Source organism: Lepidothrix coronata, unplaced genomic scaffold, assembly GCF_001604755.1.
Source record: "Lepidothrix coronata isolate B3197 unplaced genomic scaffold, Lepidothrix_coronata-1.0 Scaffold27, whole genome shotgun sequence".
NCBI classification, from domain to species: domain Eukaryota; kingdom Metazoa; phylum Chordata; class Aves; order Passeriformes; family Pipridae; genus Lepidothrix; species Lepidothrix coronata.
The window spans coordinates 630,285-643,043 of record NW_016690207.1 but is presented as its reverse complement, the minus strand read 5'-3'; the positions used below and the strand labels follow the sequence as shown (position 1 = coordinate 643,043).

At 49.2% G+C, this 12,759-nt stretch overlaps 1 protein-coding gene across 1 annotated transcript in view; it reads left to right on the top strand.

Moving 5' to 3' along the window:
- Positions 1 to 12,759, top strand: part of CADM1 (cell adhesion molecule 1) — a 51,723-nt gene that overhangs the window by 19,473 nt on the left and 19,491 nt on the right. Inside the window, exons 6-8 of the mRNA XM_017809638.1 lie at positions 694 to 793; positions 3,728 to 3,900; positions 7,646 to 7,717. Of these exons, the coding sequence (XP_017665127.1) occupies positions 694 to 793; positions 3,728 to 3,900; positions 7,646 to 7,717 (345 nt within the window). The remainder of the gene's footprint in view (positions 1 to 693; positions 794 to 3,727; positions 3,901 to 7,645; positions 7,718 to 12,759) is intronic.

The window sequence follows — 12,759 nt, the reverse complement described above, 5'->3', positions numbered from 1 at the left end:
TTCCTTTGTTCCTTACAGTTGAGTAAATTCCTGAAAAATATCTATGGCTTAATGGCACTTGTAGCCTTGAATTGATTTCCTGCGCTGATAACGTTTTAGCTACAGCTCAGATTGCATTTTTAATCTCTGTTTCAGTTGTGGGAGGTAATGAATTTTTTAATTGTGGACTCTAGGTTTGCGGTTTGGCTCTTTTTTTTTTCCTGCAGGGTCTTACTAAAGTGTTTTTGAATTGGCTCCCTAACTATCCATGCTTTAATTCTCTGTTTGTTGTAGGATTTAGAGGAGCTTCGTCTGGACAAAATACAACATCCTGTTGTTTACGCAAAGGCAGCAGTGGCTGTGGCTCTGTTTGTGTATCTAACAAGCATCTCTTGTCCAGCCCAGCATGTTCACACCCGTGGGCTCCGGGTGCTGTGGTGCCAGAACCGCCGATACACCACAAAACCTGTCAGTTCCGGGCACCGCGGGTCTCTCCGGCTTCACCTCAGCGTGAAGGCAAACGAGTTCCTTTTAGCTTGAGCGAGTTCACAGATAAAGTGTGCAGCAAAATGTCTTTCCTGGGAAGTGCCGTGGTGGGATCCGAGGCGCCGCCAGCTTCACCTTCTCCTGCTGCCGGCACGGAGCGGGTGAGGGGGAGCGGCGGCGGCCCCGGCGTGACCGAGGGCTCACAGAGCGATGTTTTGTGTCCTGCAGATAAGCCTCAAGTGCGGGTTTCTCAGAATTACCCCTTGCAAGGCCTGACGAGAGAAGGGGAGCCGCTGGAGCTGACATGCACAGCCTTTGGAAAGCCACAGTAAGTTGGACCCTTCCCCGGGATGGTTCGGGGTGGCCGGCAATGACGGGGCGTCATCGTCCCCGCTGTTGCCATTCTCTGCTGCAAAGACAATGTCCCAGAGTGAAGGAGAGACACTTCCTGCACCTGAGCATCTGCTGTGCGCTAAAGACATCTGGGTTTATTTGCATTTATTCCTGTGTACCTAATGGCCAAGGGATTCCCAATTGAAGAGCTCCTAGGAGAGTTCTTCCCGGCCACTGCCCAGCAGCCCTCGAGTGCAGAAGGGAGAGGCTCCCAACTGGACACCTCTTCCCCCAGGGAATGGCTTGGGTGGCATTAATCTGCAATTAATCTTGGGTTCAGTTAATCTGCAAAAGCGAGGTCAGAGGCTGCTGCTGAGGCCCGTGGAGGTCACCACAGCACTGAGCCCTTGGGGAAGTGGGATGGATCCTCAGGTAAGGCAGTCCGTCCTTCTGCTTGTACTGACTGTGTGATGGTTTTCCTCCCTTTTGGTGCCCTGTGTGGTTTTTATGGAACTCAAGTTTTATTCTCTCTCCTCTTCTTGCCAAGCCCTTGAGGCTTTCTTAGGCAGTTGAAGAAATTCATGCATCAGAAAAATCCTGGCAAGGGAGGGTAGATTTTCTCCCACACTTTCATTGCTGTTCTAATTTAAGTTTTGTCGCCTTTATTTTTTTTAAAATACTTTCTCTTCCACTTGGATTTATGGCTGTCAATTATTTACTATCCTTCTTTATTTTCATCATGTCCATAAGATTTCTGCAAACATCCCTGGGATCTGTCAGTGCCTCCTTGGTAGTGTGCCCAGAGCTGGGGCATCACAGCAGGCATAGGGAGCTGGACCCCACCCAGCTCGGCCACACAGGCAGGGTGAGCGCCCAGCACCAAGGAGGCTCAGGCTGCCCTTATCCTCCCTGGTAGCCTGCCTCCCCTCCCACAGTATTTTCTTGATTCCCACAGTATTTTCTTGATTCCCACTTCCCAGTTTCTTTTGTTTGGCACAAGGCCACTTCCTTCCCTGTCCATCAGAGACTGGCACGTCCCTGCTGAATTCCATTTAATAGCTATTCCCTGCTCAGAGCCTGCCAAGCCCCTTTGCATTCCTGCTCCCGTGGGTACCTGCAGTGCCTCCCATTTGCTATCAACTGGGAATCTCATGAACAGGCTTCTCTACACTTTTTTCTTCCAGGCTATGAGTAAGACATTCCCATGTTAAATAGGACAGACACATCTCCCCAGCAGCCTCTGCAGCACGTTATGTGATGCTGGTGATGTGCTGGGAATTGGCTTCTCTAGGTCACTTCATCTGGGTCTCTCAAAGCTAAGAAAATATACAGTAAAATAATGGGCTGGGTTTAGCTTCGTGTTTTTAAGACAAAGAGATTTAATGAAATCTTTTACAGAGGTTTCAGAGGAAGGGGGAGGTTTCTCCAGTTAAATAAAATAACTTCTCTGCAAAATTTGGCAACGTAAATGTTGGCGGAGGGAAGCTCAGGAAAAAAAGACCAGAGAGGAGAAATTTCTATTTGGCATTAATACAGGTATTAGACACAACCCCCCAAGACTATGACAAAAGGGGGAGGATGCTGAAATGGTCACTTGTGGGGGGCATCCAGGGAAACACAGCTCTGAGCAGGGGCTGCTGCATCGTGTACCAACTGGGAAACCTGGGGACTCTGCAGTGCAAAGAGCCTTTTGAAATCCATAGCCAGGAGCATCCAAACCCTTCCCACCCATATTGAGGTTAAACTGCATTTGGGCTCTCTCGGGAGCCTCTGCTGCCCACACCGTGGCTCTTGTGCCAATGGTGCAGCAGCAAAGAAATTAGAATCACAGAATATTCTGAGTTGGAAAGAACCCACAAAGATCATGCAGTCCAGCTTTTAAGTGAATGGCCTGTACAGGGATCAGACTCACAACCTTGGCATTATTAGCACCATGCTCTAACCAGCTGAGCTAGTCTCAGGGTTGAAGGGCAGGGCCTGTGTCCAGAACCAGTCAGATGATGCTGAGACAGGTTTGCTCGGTGCTGGACCCATCCAGTAGCATGGCTGGGATGTTGAAGCTTCAAGAGCTTCTGTGTCATGGGAGTCACCTATCCTTTGGACCCTGGGAAAAGCCCAAGCTGTAGGATACCTTTGGCAGCATGAGGTCCCACTTGGCACCCTCGGAGCCAGGTGGGCTGAGAGATGTTGTGCTGCAGGAAACTCCCCTTTAAGAGCTCACTGTTGAGTGGCCTGAAGGATGCTGGATTTTTCTTTCTGGGGAAGAGCTGATCTGTCCCCTTACTGCTGCTTAAAGACATAATAATAACAACTTTAAAAAAAACCCCAGGAACCAAAAAGACCCCCCTCAAGCCCCTCAGCACTTGTGTTCTTTACCAGCTCTAACAAACGAGGCTCATTTCATTCCCTGAACAATGCAGGCCCACTGCTTACATGGGTTCCATCTGCCTGGGGGTGCAGGAAGGGGCTGCCAGGGGGGTTGGGGGAGAGGAGGAGGGCTGGGACTCCCCCACTGGCGTTACCAGGTCCATCACAGCACTCGTGGAAGGGTTCAAATGTGACAAAATGGTACTTGTTCTGCTGTCCAGCTCTGCCCTCAGAGCACCCCGTGGATGCACACAGTCTGTAGCCTCAGAGCTTTCAGGTTTGCTGAGTAAGCGAATGATTAACCACTAATGAACTTTCTTCCTGCTTGCATTAGTGTTTTCAGAAAATTTAAGGTCTGGATACAGTTTCCTGTTGGGTTAAAATAAATTTAAATTGAGGAAGCCCGACAACATCTGGGCTTGAGTAGTGCAAAAAAGTATGTGTTGTTTCTTTACAGTTTTTCTTGGTTTGGGCTTTCTGTCTGTGGATGAACTATTGAAGATGCCATCTTGACCATAGGAAAATAGTAATGTGACTGTTTCTTTTTCTCCCTCCTCTGTAGGCCTACGGACATGAGGTGGTTAAGAGTAGATGATGAGATGCCTCAACACGTTGTAGTGTCTGGTTCAAACCTTCTCATTAGTAACCTAAACAAAACAGATAATGGTACATACCGCTGTGAGGCTTCCAACGCGGTGGGGAAATCACATGCGGATTACATGCTGTTTGTATACGGTACGTGAGAAAAACCACCGTTCTTCTAGACTCGTTTACACGTGATTGCAACATGCCCTGCTCGGAAAGCTGTGACAGAACTTAACGTTTGCTTGATGCCAGGTTTGCAGGCAGCTCCTGACGCCCCGACGCTGTGCCGGGCTGGGGCAGGGCTGGGAACCCCTGGGGGTGCTGTGGGGGCTCAGAGCCTGTCCCGGCTCCGGGACCTCCCTCCTTCGGAGCCGCCCTCGGGGCTGGCCCTGGCACACCTCTGCTGTCAGGGAGAAGGAAAAGCCAGAGCAGGGGCATGGCAAGAGCTGTGCAGTTCTAGGACTTCTCCAATAATTCCTTGTCCTTTTGGTAATGCTTCCAGTGGCTTGAGCAATGGTCCAGAGGGTTCTGAGCCTTCCATTAGCAATTTAAATTACTGAGGAATCAGCCAGCGTTCCCAGACAATTACAAACCAGTAAATAAACTGGAAGAATGAGGTGCCTTAAGCCTGTCTGTGCAGCTGGGCAGCCACTAAAACATGCCTCAGCATCTTTTAAAGTGCTATTAAGTACCTGCTTTAATTCTTCGGTTCCTCTGCGTTACTTTGGCATTGCTGTAAACCTCGTGCTCCTGCCACGAGGCACTGCATGGAATGGAGATTCAGGAGGCACTCACAGAGCAATTCCCTACTTTAATGATGAGCTGTTCCCTTAGGCTACATATTTAAACTTTCTCTGTTAAGAGTGGTTGTGTGTGGCTGGGCTGAGCTCGTGGTGGGTGTTGGACTTCATGATCTTAAAGGTCTTTTCCAACCTGAACAATGCTACAGTTCCACTCAGATGGGACAGTAACTTTGAAGTTTGTTCTAAGCAGCAGCCGCCTGAAGCTCTGCAGTCCAGGCTCTCTAGTAGTTGCTCTGATCAAGTCAAACAGTAGAGAACCTCCTACACCTCTCCAAATGCCAGTTTTAAGCCCAGTCTTAAAAACTTGCCCAAAGACTTGAGATAATACCACAGCAACAGCTTTCAGCTGACATAAAACTCAGGTGCCCCATCATACGGGTAATTTTTCTAGCGTCTCTCACTCCACAGGACTCCAATTTACAAAATTGTCAGATATGCATTTATGATTGATAATTTACATGCTCACAATATATAAAAAAAACCCCTTGTTTACATCAGTGTTTAAAGAAACAAGCAGTGTTGCAGAGAGGAAAGCAGTTGGAATAGGGCACAGGCAGTCCCCCGTGAGATGAAAGCCATGAAAGCTGCAGCCATAAAGCAGCTGTGGGGCAGGAGGTTTCCCTCCTTATGTAGTTCTACATACCCGTCCTAGGCCAAGGGAGGGCTGGATGAACCTCCCCAGGTTACTGACCTGGAGTTTAGAGCTTGTGGTAACTCTTGCATGTGGTAATTACTCTGCACTTTGGATGGGGGCAAGAATACACAGCACAGGACTTCCTCAGGGCTGCTCCCTCTTGGGATTAAATCCACGGGAGGAGACCCAAGACAGCATTACTTTGAAGGAGATGCAAGTTCCCAGGGGATGGAGACCTATGGGCTGTAGCTCAGGCTTCTGGCAGATGTGTTGGCTGCATAGGAGAGGGCTGCTCATGGGCAGAGAAGGGTTTAGCTCTCCATCACCTCTGGTTCCTGCATGTTTGGGAGCATCCCGGTAGGATCTGGCACTCTGGACAGCATAAGGAATCCTTTTAACCCTTAATTTAAAAGGAAGAAATCCGAAGTGGGGGAGGGAGTGGTTGGGCTGTGGTCATCAGCTGAAGCCTCCTGGCACAGAGCCCAGCTCGAGCTGCTGCTGAGGGAAGTTCAGCGTGCTGGTCTCACCCCACCCAGTGATGGAGCACCTATGCCTCCAGCCTTTGGCTCCCTTCCCCACCTCCAGCAGCAAATTCCACAGAAGCACTGGGCTCTGTGTCTGTGCAGCCACGTCTCTGTGGGTGCTGTGTGAGTGTCAGGGGGAGGATGTGCCTCACCAGGGCCAGCTCTGGCCGCTCGTCCGTGCAGAGCTCCCCAAGTCACCTTAGTGTGGAACTGTGGAGTTACAGACACTCTACGCCCAGGGTGTCACAGAACAGGGTCTGGCACAGCTCCAGGAGGGTCAGGGTTCAGGTAGTCCTATTCCAAAGGGACACCTCTGCAGGTCAGTGGTTTGAAATGCAAGCGGCTTCCAGCAGCCACTGCTGAGCTGTGCCCAACGCCTTCGCAGCTGCCCACGTGGGGTGGGGATGTCTAAACACATCACACATGCTGAAGGCGTGTTTATGTCTAAAATTCATGCTTTTCCTCCCTGTGGGCAGACACATTTGATAGAAACTTTCAGCACCATTAGCACACCAGCTTGTTATTTTACTTTTATGGAGGAAGAGCCCTCGGCACAGCCTGTCCCGTGCCGGTGAGTGTGTGTCCAGGGGCTCTTCCCTCAGTCCCACTGTGCCTTAGCTGTGAGGGTCCCCACCACTCCCGAGTTGCTGTATGGATCAGGAGCGAGCGAGAAGCGCCCTGCCATAAGCACAAGGGCTGGGGTCCTTGGGATGTAGGGAAGGACAGTGACAGCTCATAACACAGCGAGCTCTGAGGTGACATTCCTTAACTTTCGGGAAGCTGGGTGAAATATAATAAAGAAGTAGCATATAATTAAAGTTCAGATATCTTAATTAGGGGATCTGAGAGAGCTCACTCGGAGATAAAAGAGTAGCAGATGTATTAGTGAGGAATAGCTGACGTGCTACGGAGGAAACCTAAAATCAAAAGCCCATGAAAGGTTTCATGCTCTATTATTGCCGAATGAATCCATAGTTCAAAGTCTTCCTGACTACTTAGCACATTCAGTTTGATCATCTAGGCATTGATACATATTTTTTCTTTTACATCTTCTCACATCTACCTTCTCCTGCCCGATAGTTTTGATGAGGATGTGCCCCTGTATGTAACATCAATACCATAAAGAGCAGCAGGGTTTGAATCTCAACAGGTCCGGTCCGTCTGAGAAATGGTCACAGAGAGAAACATCTCATTAACGATGCCCTAGTAGCAAAAACAAGAGTGTGCAACTGATATTGTCAGAAAAATATTGACTTTTTTTTAATTAAAAGACCTTGGTGGAATTCCTCATACCTGGACATAGGTATTCAATGATGATGTTGTCATTTCTCTGCATTCGTTCCCATCTTTGAAGTAGTTTTTAACATCCTGCTGCCCTGTGTTCATAGAGGAAGAGCAGTGGGGTTCACGGCCCTGGGAAGACAGTGAGATCTGTTCATGTGCTGTTAATGTTTAGGCTATGAAGCACAGCAGGGCCCCTCACACAACCCTCCCACCTGAATTTGCAAATGTATCCGTAGACAACCACCAAAGCACCACCGTGTCTCTCCTTGTATGTGCAAACTGTTCTTTTTGTTGTGGAAAGCGTGCAGTTTATTTTCCTTATGCCTCTCCCATTCCATTTCTCTCTCTCATTGACTAATTTATGCTGGGTTTTATTTATTTTTTTTAGCACTGTAGAAGGCAGAAAGGGGGAGAGGTTGGGGCCAGGTTCTCCAGCCGGAGCAGACGTGGGCACAGCTCCCAAGCACAGCGGTGGAGAATCTGCCCCCACTGTCCCTGCAGGTGGAGAATCTGACCCCCCTGTCCCCTGCAGCTGCCGGGGCTTCTTAGCGTCCTTGTTTTCCTCTGATCACGATTGACCACTGTTGTGTTCTGCTTGTTTTTTTTCTTAATTTGCTTTTTTATTATTTTCCTTTTTATATTTTATCCAGATCCCCCCACAACTATCCCTCCTCCCACAACAACCACCACCACTACCACCACCATCCCTACCACCATCACAGGTACGGTACCTTCATAACCATTGGAAATGTCCTGAATGTTTATTGTCTTTTATGTATATAAGCAGAGCATGAAGCCTGGGGAAAAACAACAAACCATTGCAATATTTTTTCCCCCTCAAACACGCCCATGGCACAGGCCCTGGTCTGGCAGCTCGAGTGTCGGACGGTCCTTGCCCTGGGTGTTTCTGAAATGCGGGAATTGTCATGGCAGGAAGAGTGATTAATTCAGTTACCAGTATTAATTCAGTGGGTACTTCACATGCAGGATGCAAACAGCCTTAGAGCTCACTTAACACGGGCAGTCGTTTCAGCCTCCACCCCATCAGTATCAATTTCTGAGCAATTTATAGCAGAAAGTTTGATCTTCAGCAGTTTAATTCGCCTGATGTGACTCGAGATGTTTTTTCTCATGCCAGGGTGTTGGTCTCTCTCTGTGATAAGCCTCTCCCTCACTCTCCCAGAAAAGGGAATTCCACCAGTTGTTTTTATTGAGTGAGCGCCGTCCATTGGCCTCTTTTTGAGGAGCTGCCTTTCAGCTTGTGAGATTTTTCCCTGTCTTGCGAGAAAAGATGAATAAAAACAACCAGCAAGATCATGACACCTCTCTCTGACACATTCTCATACCTCCTCACCAGACTCCTCACTCATCAGGAAAACCTTTCTGATTTATTTGTAACCATTCACATTGTCATTTCTCTGACCTTTCCTGTTCCAACCGCTGCTTTTGCTTTTTCTTGCTACTTCTTGTGGGTTGTTTTGGTTTGTTTTTTTTTTTTTTTTGAGGCAGAGGTGACAAACGGCAGGTGAGGATGGACCATTGAATAGCTAATGGCACAACGTTTACTGTTGCTGTAAACCATCCCCTGTGTAAATGCCTTCAGGTTTTATTTGCTTTTATGATGCCGCTCAGCTGACTCTCACCGTCCTGCCCAGGGCGTTTCGTGGCTTCTTTCCTTTCGAGGTTTTTTGCACCCAAGCCGGGCCCCGCAGGCGAAGCCTCTCTCCCAACGTGCCTTAACACGCGCCGGCATCAACCATCGCTCTGCCAGACCTCGCCACGCTCTGCTTCCTCCCTGCAGGTGCTTACCCAGCTCAGGCACCCCACTTTGGATGCTTGGGACGCTCTGCCGTGAACCACCCTCCTGTTTTCCGTGGTTTTGATTTCTAGACCTTAACCAGCTTTCGTTTCAGAGGAGGTTGGAGCTTTCTCAGAGCCTCCCTAAGAGCCCTTTGCAGAGAAGCTCGGCCCGTGTGTCTCCACACGCTGCTCGTGGATGTGTACACAAGTTTCTTTGGTCTGACGGTAATTGCTCGTGCTTTCAGTGAATTTTGGAAGGCTAAAAGGAACGGTGTGTCTTGATGCTTGGATAACCCCTTAAGTTAATCTCTGTGCCTGCAAAAGTTAACGACTGTCCTTTTCCTGGGAACTGGGTTGTTATCAGCCTGTGGTTTTAGGGGTTGTTCCAGCACTGCCTTCCCAAGCCCACGCTGTCCTCACCTGCCCTCACCTGCTGTGTCAGGCTTCCAAGTCACGGTTGGTTTTCACAACGAATAGTGGTTTGGTGATTTGCTCTCGTGCTGCAAGTGCTACAGCTGGTCTGTGGATGTTCGGTAGGGCTCTCCTCTGTGGTAGTTTTCCAGGTCTTTCTTATTGAAAATGAGAAGGGGAGGGTGGTGGCGGTTCTTGCAGTTGGAAGTGGCTGTGTCATCAGCCTGACAGAGGTCCCCCGGGGTCAGGAGCGCGGGGCTGTCCGACGTCATTCTCTCACCTTTGTTTGCAGTGGTGGAGGATCTCAGACTCTGTTGGCAGAACCCAGTGTGGCTCCATCGCCTCCTTGATGCCTTTCTGTGTTGGCTCTGAACTGCTGAGCAGGCTGGAAATGTAATGAAAATGTGATATTGCTCCCTGATTCCAGCAGTTCCTGCTTGCGATATGCCGGAAGAAGATTAATGCTGATAAGAGAAGTTGTTTTTTTCTTCCCTGTCACTGAATCTTCTTGATGTGTGTCTTCCCATCCTCTGCCTGTGAGTTCAGTATGCTTTTCCCACACAGAGCAGCCAACACTTCACCTCCCTCCATCATGCAGAGATGTGTATGTGTGTCTTCTCCAGCCAGCACCCAGGCAGAGCGGAGTGGCACCGACTTCTGCCCTTCAGTAGTTAAGAGACTTTGTAACTGGAAAAAATGAGGTCAAATTAACATAATCTCTAGAATTACATAGCAGAGTAGTGTCAGAACACTTTTTAAAGCCTCAGGAGACAGCTGATACCTTAATTCCCATCCTCACCCAAACACTGCACTGTTCTTCCTGTGTGACAGAGGAGCAGTGGGAGCCAACAGGATGTTCCCTGAACCACTGGCAATCCAGGCATATAGGGCCAGCCTGGTGGAATCTGATCCTTAGGATAAGGGGGGCTTGAAATCTATTTTATTTTTCCTTTTTTCCCCTAGTTCTAGTAAAATCCTGGCCCAGTTCATGTCCCCTGAAGCCATGGAGTAGTTCCGAAAAGCAGCAGTCTTGCTTTAATTTAGTAAAACAGGGAGAGACTGCACTGAAGCAGTTTCTAGCAAGTGCCCATAGAAAATTCTGCCCTTGGAAGTTGTCCTTTTGATTTATTGGTGCAGGGAGGTTCTGGGGGAGCTCTTGGAAAGCTGACCTGATGCTTTCTTCAGCGAAGGACAAGCTGAGCAGTGGTGAAGTTTCCAAACACTGCGACCTTTAGAGCTTTCCCTCTGTCACTTCAGTGTAGGTGCTTGAAAAGATTTTCTGCATGACAGCTTGATCTTTTCCATGTATCCTCCAGTGCCATTGATATTCCGGCCATCCTTTGGTGTTTCAGCCGTTATCACTGCCGAGCCCTTTTTTATCAGTTCAAATTGTCCTTGTGGCTTTCTTCATTAAGATGTACAATACGATACAGCAGAGCAAACGGCATCATTTGAATTACCCTGGAGTCGCTCCTTGAAATGCTGGGCTTGGACAGCTGTTGTTTCCTGGGAGATAAAGGTCCTTAATCACAGCCCAGTCCTCATCTCGGAGCACGGCACGAAGCGTTTGCCTGCCTTTCCCAGCCCCCTCGCTGCCACCTGGCCCACCTGGCACATCCACCTCCTGGGATCCACGGCACCATTTGCAGGTGCAGATTTGCATTTCCTGTGCTTTCTCTGCAGGTGGATCACACAGATGTCCTGGCAGCACTTTTGGTGTAGACCTGGGGGTGTGACACGTGTGCAGGTTGCCAGTGTTTCCAGCTGTGCAGTGGGTGCTGCTGACCCTGCAAAGCCCCTGCTCTCCATCCTTTGCAGCAGCATTAGCAACAAGCTGGGGGCTCCCAGTGTCCTCCCTGGAATGTCAGGTTAGAGTGTATCTTTAACCCCACTGACCCCTTGGAGTAGTGTGTGTTTATGTCTTTCAGGGGGCCGTAACATTGTGGGCAGTGGTTTTAGCTTGAGAATTCCCGGAGATGCTCCAGTCTCTCCAGTGAACACATCTGGAAAGCACCGAGCCTGTGCTGTGTAAGCACTCTGAGTTCCTTCCTGAGGCTGAGCATTTGTACAAGCAGTAGCAAGCTCTGTTTGGTTTGGAGGTGTGCAGGAGCCAGCGAGCTGGGAATTGATGCTGAGTTGGGATATCAGCTCTTAAGCTTGGTCCTTGTGAGAGTGCTGCAGGTGGGGACATGGAATTTAATTGTAAAAGAGAAACACATTTGCTCCCCAGTCAGATCAGAGATGGATGATGGTGGTCAGCTTCAGCCTGGTGGTCTGGACTCTTCCATAGCCTCCCACCTTTCCGGGGGTCTGCAGTGCCCACCCTGCAAAGGGAGATGAGCACATAGGCAGGAGCTGCCGGGGCTCCCAGTTTGCTGTCAGCTTTCCTGGTCTGCTGTCGGGTTGTGACATGTTCAGGTGCTTGATACCACCGTGCAGGGACGCAGCCCAGGGATTTGTTCCCCCAAATTATTTATTATTTAACTTTCACTTTACGTTGAAGCTTCTGCCTGTCCCTGGTAAAATGTCAAGTTCATTTAAAGATGATTCTCTGCTCTTCTGACATTTTCATCCAGAATGTGCCCGCATTAAAGGGGCTAAAGGCAGAGCTGACAGGTCTGGGACAGGAAATAAAAGGAAATAAAATTCAGTCTTTTGGGGCCCACATCCAGCTAGTAGTAGACAGGTACTGTCATACCTGGCCTTACCCACAGTGACACAGCATAAGCAGTGCCCAAACCATCATCTTGCTTGGCAGAAGCGTGAGACTGAGGCTTGTGCAAGCCTGGGATTGAAATCAAACCAAAATCTTCCCAAATCTGTATGGAGAAACATGCAGAAGGGTGGCCGGAGCACAGCGCTCATTTCAGACTGCTTTTGTTGTGATCGCACACCGTCCATGCAGATCGTGATGGTTTCTGTGGAACATCTGCTCTGCAAATCGAGCTGTCTCCAGGGCACGTTGCAGGCCCAAGCTGGGGGGGGCTTTGGAATGCAAAGGTTGTCCCCGTCCGTCCTTCTGAGGAGCACGTGGTGAGGGAGAGGGTGGACGTGGTGTGGGATGTGATGTCTCTGCTGGTGTCCCGCAGAAGTGAGTTCCATGGGAACTCCAGGAAGGGGTTTGTAGGGCTTTTCACTCTCCCCGAGGACCTGAACCAAAGCAGGAATCCCATTTGCAGCACTGCAGGCTGGTCCCTCAGGCTGCTGCGAAGACAGCAACGTGCAGGAATTCAAACTCCCCTGGTCAGCACGTGTGAAGTAGTCTGGAAAATCGGGAAGAATAAGAGTTCCACGCGTCAGGGATCAGATTGGCTTTTGGTTTCAGTTCAGAAAGCAATTTAAAAAGCAATATATTGAGTAGATATCTACACTTGCTAAAGCCTTTTTAAATTTAAAAGGCAGCAGCGTGTTTTTGCTGTTATTTTGTGGATGTGCTGCTGTAATTCTCAGTGTGTTCCTCAGCACCAAATGCCTCCGCAAGGCTGCAGCACTGCTGCTCCAGCATTCAACTTGGGGAATTTAATTTTGCTGCCGGGCTTTTAATATTCCTCCA